The sequence below is a fragment of the Podarcis erhardii genome (genome assembly GCF_964252035.2).
Source record: "Podarcis erhardii genome assembly, chromosome: 11".
NCBI lineage: Eukaryota > Metazoa > Chordata > Lepidosauria > Squamata > Lacertidae > Podarcis > Podarcis erhardii.
This window is the reverse complement of record NC_138501.1, coordinates 29,459,769-29,476,960: the sequence shown is the minus strand read 5'-3', so window position 1 is coordinate 29,476,960 and position 17,192 is coordinate 29,459,769. Positions and strand designations below refer to the sequence as shown.

Sequence of the window (17,192 nt, the reverse complement as noted above, 5' to 3'; positions counted from 1 at the left end):
CTGACTCAAGTATCTTTGATTAACTATAGTTTCCTACAGCATCTATGTAAACTATATTTACCAGGATCAAAACAAGACAAGATCTTAAATCAAATTCAAACCACAGTTTATGATCCTGGTTTATTCAAATCCTGGCAACCATAATTCCCAATTGAATCCATATGGGAAATGATAGCTAACTAAGACTTCCTGGGCTAATCACAGCACACCAAGAAGGAAGGAGAAAAGGGACAGCAGGCACAAGGCTTGCCCATATCTTAGATTATTAAGACGAGATATATACATACAAAGCTGGCCTTTGTGTTCTTCTTGACAAGACTAGTATTCATTTGACTAGCAGTCATATAACCTATTCCAAAGGCCTCTTACACTGGACCAAATTTGGCAGCTTGCAATTGCTGACACACTCCTCTGAAATTACTTTAGAAGAAATGGAAGATTTTATTTTATTTTATTTCAGCAATGTCTTGTCGATTCTACCACCTCATTAAAATTAACCCATCTTTTGGGACACACCCATTAAAAATTACTATCAAAGCAGTTGAAAGAGAAATACTAAATTTAGAAAAATCTCCACAGCCATTATTACAATAGTAGCTTTAGTCATCAAAGTGAACCTTTTCTCCTTCAGCATAGCTATATTTTTCTTTTTCACAAAATGAATGTTCCTTATATAGTCATAGTAGAACTACATACAGGATATGAAATTATATGCATAAGTGACTCTTTAAAACAAATCAAAACATTCATATGGCACCCTTGCAATCACTTTTCTATAGAGCCAGAAAGAATAAAAAGTTATCTACCACAAGAAAAACTTGTAAAAGCTGAAAAATAGTATTTTCCAACATAGAAATTCACCATCTGATGTCTTCAATACACTTACTTCCTGAAACAAAGTCAGCATAGGAAAAACAAATATTTCCCAAAATGAATTACTGGACAGAAAGCCAAATCCATTGTTTCCAATCTAAAGACTACTAAAAATACACAGTCTTGTTGATCGGCATATAAACCTTCACTTTCATCAGGTTTATAGTGCCACAGGCTCACACTGTACAACAGGCATGGGAAACCTGTGTGTGGCCCTCTAGACATTATTGGTCTCCAACTCCCAGAAACCGAGGGATGACAGCAACTGTAGTTCAGCAACATCTGAAAGATCACAGACTGCCCACTCCTGCTGTAGAACTTCGCTTGTGTATTTACATTGTATATTAACAGCACTGTAATATAAATGCTCTGAATACTATTTAAGAGAGGTTTTTGATCAATTTTCTTCCTGAACTGATGAAGTAAATAAATTGCAGTTTACAAGTATCTTGAAACATGATTCCCAGCACCCAAATCTTCATACAAACCTAAACACAGCTTCTTGGGCGTAAGCCCCATTAAACAAAATTTCGGAGTCAACATGAATAGAATTTGACTTTCACCTTCTGTAATCCTGGATCCATTTAAACATATATATTCCATTTAGGTCAACTGACATTAAGAATGCAAAATTGGAACCTGGATTGAAGCCATGTGTAATGTTTACATACAGCCTACAAATACTCATACAGAAAGATAAATGCATTCAAAGTATATAGCCACATCATACTCTTCCAGCAAAACATATACAGTAACTATTTAAAAGAAATTGTTTCTAAACTCAATGTTTCAGGTCAATTTTTTAACCTCCAATCATGCTTGTGGTTCAGAACATCATTAGTGTATAAAAAGCTCAGAAAGATGTTTCTCTCTTCCCTCCCACCTCTATTTTGATATCACTGCTCTCAATAGAACCATATCCCTAGGGTTAAAATTGTACAGTGGTGGAAAAATACTATAATAAAAAGCAACATTGTTTTATAGATTTATCAAAGAAAAAAACAGTACATATAATTGCATATACAGCAATATCCAAAAGAATCAAGCATCTAACGATCCCCCCTGCCAAATTCTAGACTACGATTCTTACCCAACAAGGATAACACTCAAGTATTTTCAGATTTATTAGTTTAAAATATTGCATAGGACCAGGCAAACTGTACAAGAGGAATACAGATCCTTTGCTGCAAGCTGTAATGAATGGAGCGACAAATGTATTTAGATCAAATAGCACCATCTAGCAGTTCCCTAAACTTCACTTCAAAGGGTACTTATTACTTGGTGACAGTTGAGTGTAGCTAGTTTGTCTTCTATAACTAAACAGTTATTCACGTAGTGTCCTATCTTAGAGCATGCCTTTGTTAAGAGTAGAAAAAAGTATCAAACATTACAGCATCTCAGATGCATACAAACTTTCCAAGAACCATCAACACAGCTAAGGTCTACACCAGGGCCCTATTTTACATTTGTTCCCACACAACCTACTCGGCAATAGTTTACAAACTTGAAGAAATACAGTAATCACAACTAAAAAATCCAGCTACTGTACGTAACTTTGGCCAAGAAATGTATTGTTGTATTATGTACATAAACGGGTGAGAGAGTTTCTAAATGCTTTGTTTTAACTGGTTCTCTGGTTTAAGTTTATGTAACTCATCCATTTGTTTAACATTTTAGTCACACTATTAGTTTTTGTGTCCCTTTCTCCACACAGACTTAGACATGCCAAAATCAAATATCTGACAAATGATTTAAGTCTCTGTGGCCTGCTTCTTTGTCTCTGGAATCAGGAAGCAACTCTCTTCTTCAAAAGGTTGCAGCAAGGAAAACCTAGGTGAAGGTTCAGCACAAACTGCCTTGAGGGAAACTTCCCAGTCATGTTTAGCACATTAATTCTCATCCTGAGTAAAGCTTCAAAGTTATGTACAATGACATTTTTTAAAGACAATGTATACCAAAAGCTTTTCTGGCTGGGGGTCCCTGATCTCAGAAACCTCACCCTAAGCCTGTGAAGGTGACGAGTGCAATGACCAAGCCTCTGTACAGGAGGAGTACTCCTGAGAATGATACTATTTGCCGTATTAGGTACTATATTTTCCTATCTGCCACAGGACCAAGCTTCATGACCAGCTCCCCTCTGTGCTCTATTACTTCCAATGAGGAAAATGAAAACTGTAATTATAACTAACTTCCAATGAGGAAAATGAAAACTTTAAATCACAAGCAAACTGACATAATAACCCCTATAAATTCTGGTTTACTTTGAATTTGTTAAGACTACTTTTCAATGTACTCTCTTTGGCCAATTCTTTGGTAAAAATAAACACCCAACAAGATGAAGAGAATGAGATGTCTTACTACAAGAGAACACAAAAATGTGTGTAGCATTGTTTACAATTTTGCAGATCAGGTGAACACTTTACAACAAGACTTTGTGTACTTTTTTAAGTTTTGGTGTCTTCATAACAGGTGACTCAAGGTACTGCAATAGAAGTAATAACTCTCCTGTAAGGGGGTGGGGTGGGGGGGTGTCTTTCCTTCATTAACACTGTAACAGACTTAAAACACAGCAACACCCATTTACTATTGCCCTCAGCACCACTCCCCAACAAGGGCTATGTCTTCTGGAAACCCAGGTCCAAGTTTTTCTCCTCCTCATTACAGAATGTTCAGTTTTACTGACAAACAACCCGAATTCACCTTTCAGCCTCAGAACACTTCCTACCCCAGTCCTTTCTACACACGTTTTTCTTTTTTTAAAAAAATCCCCTGCAAACTATTGCAGTCGTTTTCTTATTTAAAAGCATATAGTACCTTTTACCCCCAAACCTAGGCCAGAATGCACCAACTGAAACAGTTCCTGGCTGTATGAAATAATGAGGGGAAGAGTGGGGAAGAAAGATACTAGGTCTCGATTTGAATAATAACAATAATAAAGAGAGGAGAGAGCGTTGAGTGTTGTGGAGTTAGCAGGCAAGGCAACGAGGCTTCTGTTTCTTCCTCCCCAGCGGAAGCTTTACACCAGCACACAACCCCAGACTCTTTTGTTACCAAAGTTACTCCAACACCATCTTCGTCCCCATCCCCCCCCCCACAGCCCGACCCGGGCAGAGCGAGGGGAAAGGAAAACACAAACACGGGGAAACGCTCCCCACCCTAAATACTAATCCCTACCCTAAGCCTCCCGAGGCTTGAGGCACTACACCGCCGACTTCAACCACTTTCCCCCCTCGCACAGCCCGAGAGCTACAACCTTCCGCCGCCCGCCCGCCCGCCCGCCCGCCAGTCCTCCCGCGTCCGGGGCGGGCGAGGGGCTCGGGCACGTCCCGCCTCGCCTCGTCCTGCCCGCTCCCCGGCGGCCCCAGCGGAGGGGAAGCGCCCCGCGCCCCGGCCCCACCCCCCTCGCAAGAGGCTCCGCTACCCCCTGCCGCTGCCTGAACCGGGAGGGTCTCGCGCACTTCACTTTTTTACCACACACGCGGCCGCGCGCGCGCGCAGCCGCCGCGCACACACACACACACACACACACAAACGCACACTCACCCTCCTGCCTACACCCCTACTTGTGGCATCACACCCCCCACCCCGCCCTCCCGCCTCCTGTTTTTTTTTCCCCGCGCCGGGGTTGTGCTCCCCCGCGAGCTCCTGCGAGGCCCCCCCTCTGCCACAAGCGGGAAAGTTACTTTGCGCGGGGCGTCCGCGCGCCCACCTCCCCCGCCCCGTCGGGCTGTGCGGTCCGGCGGGCTGTACTCACTTCTCCCTGGCCTGGCTGTCGGACGGGACGCTGCTGTTGCTCTTGCCTTTGCCGTACATGCCTGCAGAGAGCTCCGACTGTCACGCACCTGTCAACCCATCACAGCCTCCCCAGGAACAGCCCAGTCACCATGGAGACGCCGCCACACACACACGCCATTGGCCCGCCGCGAGCTCGGACACACCTCCCGCGCCGTGATTGACAGGCGGAGACCAGGACAGGCTGCTCTCTCCTCCCTCTCCGCTGGCTCCCTCCCCCCACCAGCCTCCGGCTCCTCCTCCCCCTCCCGCTCTCCCTTCCCCGGCGCAAGGGGGAATTAGAAACGGTTCTAGAAGGATTTTAAACAACTGGCTGTTCCGTGCGCTTGCCTCGCCGCCCTCCGCCGCTGCCAGAGACGGAGACTGCTGAGGAGAGACGGAAACTGCGGACTGGACTCGGCAGCCGGCACAATGCAGAGCAGGGAGGCTCAGGCTTTCTTCAGCCCACGCCGCGCGGGCGGCTTTGCCCCCTTCGCCGTCCGTCCTGAAACCCGCTGAACTGGCGGGATAGTCGCTTCGACGGCTTCGCACACCCCCCCGCACCCCCTCGCTGTTTGGCTCAGAGCAGAAACGTTACCCGCCTCTCGCAGCTGCTCCACTAGTCTCAACCTCCTCATGTCAACAGCCCACGTGTGGCAACGAAGAGGACCCGCCGCCGCCGCCGCCACTTCCTCACCCAGAGCCAGAGGCCCGCAGGGCTCCCTCGGGTTCCCGCCCGCCAAACCCAGCAGTACAAACACGCAGCCCTCGTTTGCAGCAGAGGTTGCCCGCTCCCCCCAACCCAGTCACGAGAGTCCCTGCAAAACCAACTTACACACAACCAGCAGCTTGCAAACATCCTCATGTTGCCACAATAGTCAAGTCAATAGGTGAATGGTCTCTCATTGTTACGGCCTTCGGTTAATAAAGAAACTCTTGGTTGGTTGGAGTGCTCTGCTTCTTTCTCTGTGTCTGTCTGTCTCTCACACAAACAAACACACATGTCCAGGGTTGGCCCTGCCCTTAGGCAAAGTGAGGTGCCTACCTCAGGCAGCAGATATAGCGGGTGAGGGGAGGGGAGCAGAAGTGAAGTATTGAAAGTCAGAGGTGCGTGTATCCCAAAGTCACCCCCCTTATCTGGCCTGCTGGCCTCAAGTGAGTTGGAGGGTGCTAACCCTTCACCAACATTGAAAAATCAACTGGAGGTCTGGTTGGCTTTTGCACCCACCCCGCCTGCAATTCCCCTTAGGACTTGTCCCTCACCTCAAGCAGGAAAATGCCCTGACCTTGGCTACTACCACCACAATAATTCCAAGTGTTACATCCCCCATGGAACTGGCAATTAAATAATAATAATCAAATGACACAAAGCCAGTCTCCATCTCAGGAGGAGTATTGCATCCTAAAAATTATGGATCCAAGGGAGCTCTGGCATGGGGTTACGGATCCTCCTAAACCCACGTTGTGTTAATAGGAGAGCTCCATTGCATTCCATATCCACTGCTGGGTGCATCTCCAGGATCCACAACATTCCCTAGTGACATGTTGCTGTAAAATCCCAAATCCAGTACACAGATTCTAACAGTAATTGCATGCAGACTTTTGAAGTTCATTATACAAACACACCTCATAACTGTCCCTGCTGCCAACAGCAAAAATCAAGGGTGTTTCCAAGTCATCACAGAACCAACATTCAAGGCACAGCATTTTCTGGATCCATATCACAACTTTTACAATGTAAAGAAAGTGGTTCGTGTGTGTTTTAAGCAGTGGTGGGAAGAAGGGTAGACCACACTGGCCAGTTTCAGGTCAGTTTCTCCAGTGGACTTCCTCAAAATTCCTGGTAGCTGAGATTCTGGCAAAGTATGCTGGAACAGAAGAATCTGGGTCCTATTCTACAAGGTGGCTCCTGTGTTCTTAGGTAAGAGTTCATACAAAAGGATTGCATACCACAGATTAGTTATGCTTTAACTGTTAAGAGATTCTGACTTTGCACTCTTGCTTAGTAAATTTAAAATGCAGCAGTGGGCCATAGGGATTGCATCAAAAAGAGTAGGCCACACAAGACTAAAATCAGCTCACTCCTATGTAAGGTTAGGAAATCAAGTTAGGAAAAGGATAGGGAAGTCTGTGCTATGTTTCTGAGTTTATTCATCACTGTGATATATTTTACAACATAGCCAGTATGGATGTGTGATATGGGGATATAGTGATGTCAATGATGATGATACAATGTCAAAAAAAATATAATTTTTAAAAATTCACTAGCAGGGTGTGTGTGTGTCAACAGAACCATAATTTTCACAAATTACAAAGAAGGAATTAGGATTAGGAGTCTATACATAAAGAAGAATAGAGGACAGGAAATTATAGTCCTGTCAGCCTAAGTTCTGCCTCAGATAAAACAGGAGAAAAGGCTAGAACTGTTGAAAGCAAACAAGCAACCATGATGCTGCCTTTCTGAGTTAGAACCCATAGAATGCCTTCAAAGGGGTCTGGGGCTTTTGAATTTTGAATCGTTTATAATTATTTGAGAGTGTCAATAGACAACTAGGTAGAAATGAACTGACAGGCGTAATATATTTGGATTTTCAAAAGGTTTTTGACAAAGTACTTCACAGAAGGGTTCTATGAAAACTTAGCAGTGATGAAGTAAGAGAATGTTCCTCTTATGGCCGGATATGTAACAGGTTTTAAAAACAAGGTAATGTGAGGAAGGAACAAATGGGAAGTTTTTACAATGGAAGGAAGTAAGCAGTGGGATCCCTCAAGTCATGTGTTGATACTGGTGCTGTTTTGCATTCCTAAATGATTTTAAGGCAGTGGTGTAGATGTAGAACAGTGAAGTAGATATGTTTGCAGACAAGACCAAATTATTCAGGATGATTAAATCCTGGACAGACTATGAAGAGCTCCAAAGGATCTGTTCAATTTGGGCTTTACAGGCAACAGAATAGCAGATGTGGGTGTCATTAGATAACTGTTTGGTACTGCCACAATTAGAAAACTGTGTACAATTCAGGTCACCCAATCTCTGAAAGGATATTACAGAGCTGCAGAAAGGTACAGAGGAGAGCAACTGAAATGATCTGTGGGTTACCGTATTTTTCCTACAATGGAATTATAGAGGTTGGGGAGGTTAATATTTTCTTTTGTTTATTTGGGGAGGGGGGAAAGTTGGCATGCAGCACAATCTAAACCTTAGATCCAGCAGGACCTCAGAGTTTGGATTTGGTAGAGCTTGGCCTCTCCAAACTGAGCCAGGCCTCAGCTGGGGCTGCACAGAGTTAGTCCTTACCTGCTCAAGAACAAAGCTTGGAAAACAGGTAAATTACACTGTAATAATTTACCCCAGCTAGCCAGCTGCCTGTAGTTTGGATACCTGTAATTTGGAAGTGGATGGCAAACAGGCAGAACAGTTAAGAACAGGACCTGAAACTGCTGGTGGAGGCAACTGGTTAAATATTCTCTTAAGGAAGTGGCAAAAGATGTTGATCAGACCTGGAGGCTCTTCCTCCCTGGAGGGGCTACCCTCACCTTATCTTGCCATCTTTGGCTGTTGTGTGGCTGGGACACAATGGTTCTGCTCCACCATGGTGGCAGCGTGGTACCGTCCAACTGGAAGGGCCCCAAAGAAGGAACCTGTAGTTCTTATCCAGGGAAGTAGCCTGATCATCATCCAATTCCTCCATCACACATTGCAAGGTCTGCAGGTCGTGGGTCATGACACACAAGTATACATTAGCTCAGTATAAATTGTCCTCTAAGGGCCAATGAAAAGATAGAGGCCTTCAAAGCCAGTCAAAGGTATGGTGCCTGTCAGGCTCATAGTAACACTATGATTTTGTTACATCTTGTAACAGAATGATGAGTGTCCCCTTTTTGTCTACAATTGTCTAGTTAACCCATGACTTCATGGGACATTATAAAAAGGTAAAGGACCCCTGACAGTTAAGTCCAGTTGCATACGACTCTGGGGTTGTGGCGTCCATCTTGCTTTACAGGCTGAGGGAGCCGGCATTTGTCTGCAGACAATTTTTCCAGGTCATGTGGCCAGGATGACTAAGCCGCTTCTGGCGCAACAGAACACCGAAACCAGAGCAGCGCATGGAAACGCCGTTTACCTTCCCACTGGAGCAGTACCTATTTATCTACTTGCACTTTCTGGCGTGCTTTCGAACTGCTAGGTTGGTAGGAGCTGGGACCAAGCAACGGGAGCTCATCCCGTCACTGGGATTCAAACCTTCTGATCGGCAAGCCCAAGAGGTTCAGTGGTTTAGATCACAGAGCAACCTGCGTCCCCCATGAGACGTTATACCTAACTGAACTTAGCTAAGAGGCTCATACTGCCCCTATATTCTACAGAGTATGATGTATCAATAAATCCATTTTAGATTTGGAAGGGGTGCAAGGGAAAATAGGGCTTCTAACATATCATAAAGCCAAATGGATTACTTACCGTAATACCCATACCACCCACAGTGGCAGAGCTTCATGCTCCGGCACTGGGGGCGGGGGGGCGGAGAGCAGGCGGGGACGGGGCTGGCATGCCTCCTGGGGGCATGGCGCGTTGCCCAAAGAGGCGTGATGTGCCTCCTGGGGGCATGGTGCGTGTCCTGAGGGTGTGGCACGCTGCCTGTGGGGGCGTGGTGCCCAGCGCGGGTGGGGGAAACAGCCGCGATGGCACCTCACCGGGATTGCACTGCTGGGGGTGGTGCGCTCCCCCTGCACTCCTCTTCCTCCACCAGTGACCACCCATTAAGTGAAAGATATAGGAAAGAGTGGGAGACAATGGTACTAGATCTCTTTGATTGCCAAGGGAGAGGGTGTTACAAAGACTGGTTTATGGAAACCATAATTGACACTTAATGGCAGCCAAGAGGGGAGTAGGGAATTTATGGAACTGGGAATCTATCTAATCTCTTTTTGTCCTCCCAACCTACCCCTGTGCGGGCGGGGGGGGGGGGAGGCAGCTCAGAGACCAGAGGGGGCAGCTGCAACTGCTCAGAGGACTCTGAAGGAGAAGAGAGAGGAGAGGAGGCTGCGGGAACACTCCACAATAGAGGGTGTTTGAAAAGGAGTGAGAGACTCCCAGCTCTGCTGGCAAGGGGTGACATAACTGGGCTCCTGAGCTCACACAGAAAGAATGTAGCTGGTCAAGGGAGCTGTGGGCTCAAAAAGGTTGAAAACCTCTGATATAAACAATGAATAAAATTAGCTTTATGAAGGATAAGGCTATCAGTGCCTACTGGCTCTGATGGCTATGTACTACCTCAAGTATGTCTGGAATACCAGTTCTGGGGATTCACAAGACAGGACACTGCATTCAGGTCCTCCTTCCAGGCTTCCCAGAGGTATATAGTTGGCCACCATGAAAACAAAATACTAGACTAGTTGGGCCTTTATCTGACCCAGCTGGGCTCTTCTTAGGTCTAAGCTGTTTCTATCTAAACCAGGACATTAACACCAGCCCCCAAACCAATTTCCTGCAGTGTACTCAGGTTTCTTCTATGGCAAGTCTTTGTTCGAAAATAATTCTACTAGTTTTAGGGGTGGCTACTCAGATTTCACTGTGTCTCTTTGAAGTGGCGTGTGGTGCATGAATGGTACATAGAGTGGAAAAGAGTGGTGAATGGATCTGGTGCAGGCTCAGCAACATGGGATCTGTGCCTGTGAGGTTTTTTCATTTGTTACACCTCCATATGGATGATTATAAAACATATCATGCTGACCCACAGAGCTGCTGCTGCTCTTTGTTCAACAGTATCTCTGGAGGTGAACTTTCCCCTTCGGTTTCAAGTTGTGTGACAACTCAGTTGTCCTTTTTTATAATAAAAGCAAATCACTGTTACCAAATGGATGCATTTCTGCAAGTTATCACGTTCCAATTTGCTATCTCAATATTACGCCCCTTACTGATGCTATTCCCTCAACTATTCTGAGGCCCCAGCAGTGATTTTCCCCACCAAAGCGATAAACGAACAAAAGATTCAGAAGAAAACTCAGAAAAGGCTTGCTAAGGTTCACATACCATTCCACTTCAGTGAGCCTGAACTAGTTTATGGTTCTACAACCGCAATTAAACTTCTGGGTTTCAACCTGCTTCAATTTGAAATATCAGCCAGACCAGTATGTGATGTATCAAATAAGGAATGAGAAAATTTAGACTACTACAAGCTATAGGGAAGATATTATAATCTTTTATTCTGGTTGTCATTATTTGCTAAAGAAGAATGCATACAAAACACAAACCATTGAAAACATGAAAATACATTTCCCCACAATGTATAATTCCTTTGCAAATTGTTTTGTAACATCTGAAACAAAATACATTGCAAGATCCCAGAAGCTGTGCAGCATGTTTAACAATAAATAAGCTCTGCTGTATCCAATGGATCTTACCTTGCTTGTAACTGAGCCCAATCAATGCATTTTATCTGGGAAGGAAGTGATTCTAAATTCAGAACAATTTTAAGGCAAGTGTGTAAATTGCTTTGCGATCCCTTGTACACTTACTTGGAAGTAAGCCCAGCTAAATATAGAGGGATTTACTTCTGGTTGGAATGTTAGACACATTTATGGAAAGCATGATTTTTTTAGTCTTCAGAAACATTAATAAACAAAGCAAGCATTTGAAACAGATTTACATTTATTAGTAAAGATTTAAGACAGCCACTGCCTACTGGGGGTTAGGAAAAAACATGCTCTAATAGTAATGCACTGAATATTTCTAACTGCAGAATTTCTTATACATGGCTACCTCTTGTTAGCTGCTAAACTGAATGGATCAGAGGATTTTATTCTGAATAGAAAGGGACAGGTCCAACCTGAAGGAAAAATACACACAAGGTAAGAGCTGTTTAACAATGGAACAGACACCCCCTCAGGAGATGGTGGACTTTCCTTCATTAGAGGTTTTTTAACAGAGGCTGGATGGTCATCTGTCATGGATGCTTTAGCTGAGATTCCTGCATTGCAGAGGGTTGCACTAGATAACCCTAGGAGTCCCTTTCTATTCTATTATTCTAAATTCATATTAATCTTCATATTACCATAAATCTAAAACTTAAGTTTGGGAAGACAAAAATCCATTCCGATAAGTAGGCAAAGAAATGGTTTGGTTAACTATGATTAGACTGCATAAAAATGGGGGAGGAAAACCACACCAGGGAGATTTTTATTCTCATGAGAAGACACTGAACATTAGCATCTAATTACTCAAGGAAATATGGGACGCGGGTGGCGCTGTGGGTTAAACCACAGAGCCTAGGACTTGCTGATCAGAAGGTCACGGTTCGAATCCCTGCGACGGGGTGAGCTCCCGTTGCTTGGTCCCTGCTCCTGCCAACCTAGCAGTTTGAAAGCACGTCAAAGTGCAAGTAGATAAATAGGTACTGCTTCGGCGGGAAGGTAAACGGCGTTTCTGTGCACTGCTCTGGTTCGTCAGAAGCGGCTTAGTCATGCTGGCCACATGACCCGGAAGCTGTATGCCAGCTTCCTTGGCCAATAAAACGAGATGAGCGCCGCAACCCCAGAGTCGGCCACAACTGGACCTAATGGTCAGGGGTTCCTTCACTCAAGGAAATAAGTAATGTTACATTGGATTTGGCCAATAATCCACATAACCCTATATCTACTGGTTGCATCAAAAAGAATGTGCAACAAACAGATCTATTGCATGTCATTCTGAACTTGTGGCAATATAAAGCAAAGAATGCCCTAATCATGACAGGGAATTCCCTGATCACTTCCGCCTGGTAGTCATGGAGGGATCTATATTCCTTGGATTTGTATCATATTGGTATAGACTTATAGGCCAATATAATCAAAGAATTGTATGACTAGTTCAGTGCCCTTGGGAGAACTTGTGGATTTACATTTCAATAATAGCCCCACCTATCACAGTGAAAACTGTTTTTTGGTTTTTTTTAATCAGGGTGAGGAAATCAAAAGCTGTTTCTGATATGCTGTAGGATGGCCAGCACTTCAAATAATAAGAATACAACAAATACCCACAAGCCCTTGAGAACACCTAATGTGCTTCTCTCAGCCTGCGAAGCTGCAGTGAGGAACAGGATGAATTTACTTTATACATAGGCCTTGGCTGTGGGTACAGAAATGTGCTTTTTTTACATAAAGGTTAAAGTTTCCAGTTTTTCAAGGGGTTGGACTAGATGACATTTGGGGTCCCTTCCAGCACTAAAATTCTATGATTTACCCAAGAAATGATGACAATTGATCAGGAGCATTTAGCAACACAGTTATTTGAATTAGAATATAACAGTTAGCTGATCATCTTCTGTTCACAATAGAATACTAGGTTCTACTGCATTATTGGGGGAGGGAGACCTTCTCTCTTACAGAAACAAATATGGATGTATGATACAGGATGACCTCTGATAACCTCAGTTGACTCATATAATAGGTGAGGTATTGTGTTAGTTTTGTGCTTGGGATAGTTCCAAACGTGGCTGGATTTCCAAATGAAGCTGCTTATGATTGGATGCAAGACTGGGGTTGCCCAGGTGTATCAGAATGTAGAATTTGGACTGTACCCAGTAATATATCATTACTAGGATAACTAATCTCTTCACTGAGCCTGCAGTTTTTAAAATCTATTAATCTGTGTTTGCATAAAAGATTCTGAAACAAGCAGTAGGATTTGAAGTGGAAAAAGTAAATGGCCAAAGCAACCATACGGTGAGAGCTTTGAAAAACCTTTATTCAGTTTTCTAAAACACACGTTGGGTGAGTTTTCTGTTCCCCAGGGAGCCTTTTACCATTAAATGTCCATACTAAATATTAGAGATGAGCAAAATGGTTCTACTTATTCTCTTATTTATTTAGCTCACATTTGTGAATTAAATACCATGCCAATGGTATGCCATTTCAGTCATGCTGAACCAACACGTTTAAACATACAGCAGCTTCATGTGACATTTTTGTCCTGCTTGATGTGACAAAATTTTTAAGAAGCTGTGAGAAGTGGTGAGAATAAATTTGAAATCATCTCAGTCTTGTGTTTTAGATTCACAGACTGATTCTGTTATGCCAGTGGTTGCTACGCAAGGCTATGCCAGGGTCACACGCCAGCCTAATTTAATTGTAATCGCGTGCACTCCCAGCAGCAAAGCAGAAAGCAAAACAATACAAGTAAAAACCAGAGATAACACAGCAATACTAACAGGCACTTCTGCCCGTTCCTAGCATCTCTTCCTCCACCCATCACCAACCATGGGGCTTAAACCAGTGATATGTATGATTGACATAACAGAATCACATTGCATAATTTGACAGTGTCAGTGTTGTTGGACATTCCACCAGTATAACGGAATTCAGTAGTGATTTTATCTCCTGCCCAGCAAACATGATTCCAGGGTGGGAGTGCATTGTTAATTCTCCAAGGAACAGAGTTTTTCAGACTTTAAAATGTTAGCATCTTCTGGATTTAGAGATCCCAAAACACACTTTTAAATAATTTTCTTTTTCTTTCTATCCCCCCCCCCTTTATTTGATAAATTCAAAAAGAAACATAACGTAGAATTTGCATTACAAGTTGAAAGAAACAATAAAGACCACCAAAGGAAAAAAACACTAATTTTCCAGTTAACTACAATATCAATCATCTTCCATTCTATTATTCTACATTTCATATCTTTATACATGACTTCCCATCTACACCTAATGTATTTACCCAATAATTTTCATGGACAATCTATGTTAGCATAAAACTATGTTACTTAACCTCACCTATTTTGCAACACTTACATTTAATTATTTATATTAAATTTTATATTTAGCCTTTAAACTACCTTTACATCTTCATCACAGTGCGTGGTGCTGGGGAAAAAATCAAGCCAGTTCAATCTTCTCTGTTACCCTGAAATAGTACCTTTACATATACATGATGTATAGAAAGTATTTTAATTAATATATACAATTGAAAATGAGGAAAACATTGTACCAAAATATACTTTCTATTTACTATTCACCTTTCATACTAACAGGTTCCACTTTCAAACAAGTCAAGCAAAAAATTAATCTGCAATCAAATTCTCATACCATAGCTTTGTTTTGTAGGTGAATATATCACATTGCCTTTGGATCACAACTTCTCCTAATATTTCTGTCCATTCTTTGGGCCAATCTGCACATGCAGGAAAGTTCTGCAATTCTTCGTCCAAATTTTTAAAAATGAAAACACTGAAGAGGTGATTGATAGGGAATGAGGCTGTTTAACTGTTTCCTGGCCATTTGTCTTCTGAAAGCTGGCCTCTTCCATGCCCCAACTGTTTTTCTATCTGTGGAGAAAAAGATGTGAACTCATATTTTCTCCATCATAAGAAATGCCCTGGTTGATCAGACCGGGCCTATCTATTCCAGTATCCTTTTCTCTCAGTGGCAAACCAGATGCCTATGGGAAGACCACAAGCAGGACATGAGCTCAACAGCACTCTCCGCACTTTTGATTCCTTACAGCTAGCATTCAGAAGCATATTGCCTCCAACACCGTCATTGTGGCTAGTAGCCACTGATGGCCTTGTCCTCAGAAGCATCTAATGGGGTCAAGTTTGAGCAGTCAAATAACAGGAAGATATTTACTAGTCCATTTCCTCCATTGCCCCAAATTTCAGCCCTTCATGGCAGCTTTTCATTCTTATTTTTTAAGGAGATGAATCACTGAACTGCCCTTCATGTACAATTCAGCCATCTGGCATGATCAGAAGGTAACACTGACATCCCATGAGGATCACAGATGCCAGCACAGCATAAGGCCAGGCACCAGGGGCCTGCTGCCAATATAACTGCGTTGCGCCACTGCTAAAATCTAACCCATAACACCTCTGCTGTGGCTACCAGTGCTTCTGCGGTTGCAGCTGCCCACTGCCTTGGAGCAGCAATACGTCATCAAGACACTTTGCTGTAGTGCTGGGAGGGAATACCACCAATGTGGCTTTTGTCTTCCTGGCTGAGTCACTCCACCAGTCTATCCTCTTGTGTGTGAAGTGCTAGATGATGGCTGTTGACTTGCAAGGAAGTGTGTGGAGAGCAATAATTAGAGCTGAGATAAATCATGATGAACTATTAACTGTGAATGCTCCCCATTTGGTGAAAAAAGGACACATTATGCAGTCAAGAAGCTAAGCTGTAACTTTCTGGATCTCCACTGAGCATGTCCTATTTATTAACTTACTATATTACACCCTATATTCCACTTTTGCTTCATGATACTCCTGGCGGCAGCAGAGAGAGGGGTACCAGGCAGTCTCTCATCCAAGCACTGATCAGACCTACACATCAGACCTACCTTTAGCAAGTTTGCTGCATTTGCACCATGCAGAATTTCCCCCAACTCTGCTTAAAAGGAGAAATTCATCATAGGAGTTTTTGTGGTGTTGTTACTGGAAACAATGCCAACTGCTCAATGTGGTTATCCACATACAGTTTTTCCCATGATAGCTGCATGTCCTTTAAAACAGCTCTCGGTTTGATTCAGCATGACTGTGGTTAACCACTTCCAATGCAAATACGGCCTTTTAAATTGTCCATATTAAAGATTACAATAATACGAAGGGCACTGTTAGCTCTGTTATGAACAAAGAAAAAATGTTCACTGTTTAATTGATTGATTTAAAGAGCTGTTTATCTCATTTCTCCCTTTCAGGCATATTTTGATGATACATTTTCTACCATATGTATTTTCCCATTCCCTGTACTTTTCTCTCTCAAGGGGAAATTCTGGGTTTTTGAAAGCAGATATAACGTGTGCTGGATTATAGCATTGCATGCTTCTGTGCACATATGCCCTTCTGAAGGTTAGAGAGGCTGTTTGCCAGAAGAGAGAGGGTATCATGAAGCAAACTTAACAGAATGTCTGACCCTCTGATCACTTTCCTTAGACTGCCAAAGTAATACTAGAGTCTGTGGCCATAAGGGCAGTCTCCATGCAGAGAATTTGGATTTCCTAAAAATCCAAATGATCTGGTCAGAGCCTGGCGCTACTGAACTTTTTCCAGCTCTGTGACAAGTCACACCTTCATTATCATCACTTAGCAGCTGTCATTTTTCTAAGTATTGTAGAGATACTAAAGGATAACCCTGCCTGCAGGCTCACAATCAAATAGATTCAAAAGGAAGAAGAAATGATGAGGGAAGAGGAAAGCAAGCAATGGAACAACTGCACATTCCCTGGCTGATGCATAGGGCCAGATTGGCCCCTTGCTATGCTGTTCTTTTCGGAAGCAGGTTGTGCAGACTCCCAGCTGTCCTGGCAGATGCCAGTAGTTCTTCCTTTCAGATCGGCAGTGCCAGGGCAACAGACTCTTTTCAAAGCTTCTTATGAGCCTGCAAGATCAGACCAAAAGTCCATCTAGTCTAGCATCCTGCTTCCCACTGGGGCAAATGAAAGGTTCACGGACAGGGCATGAAAACAATATTATTGAGAGATTGTGGGGGAGGTTAGGCTGTATATCTGGGTCTTTTCCAATTCCTGGATTCAACTGCTGAATTAACCAGGAAAAGGCCATAATGGCCCCCTAAGTATGGGT

At 43.4% G+C, this 17,192-nt stretch overlaps 1 protein-coding gene across 7 annotated transcripts in view; it reads right to left on the bottom strand.

Annotated features, from left to right (window-relative positions):
- Positions 1–4,812, bottom strand: part of SSBP2 (single stranded DNA binding protein 2) — a 113,573-nt gene extending 108,761 nt beyond the window's left edge. For 2 of the 7 annotated variants that reach the window (XM_081881246.1, XM_081881248.1), the window contains exon 1: positions 4,628–4,779. In XM_081881246.1, the coding sequence (XP_081737372.1) occupies positions 4,628–4,686 (59 nt within the window). In that variant the 5' untranslated portion in view covers positions 4,687–4,779. Of the gene's footprint in view, positions 1–4,047; positions 4,133–4,627 lie in introns of those variants that run through there. The other 5 variants (XM_081881241.1, XM_081881247.1, XM_081881243.1 and 2 more) reach the window with 5 other exon arrangements.
- Between the last annotated feature and the right edge of the window lie 12,380 nt (positions 4,813–17,192).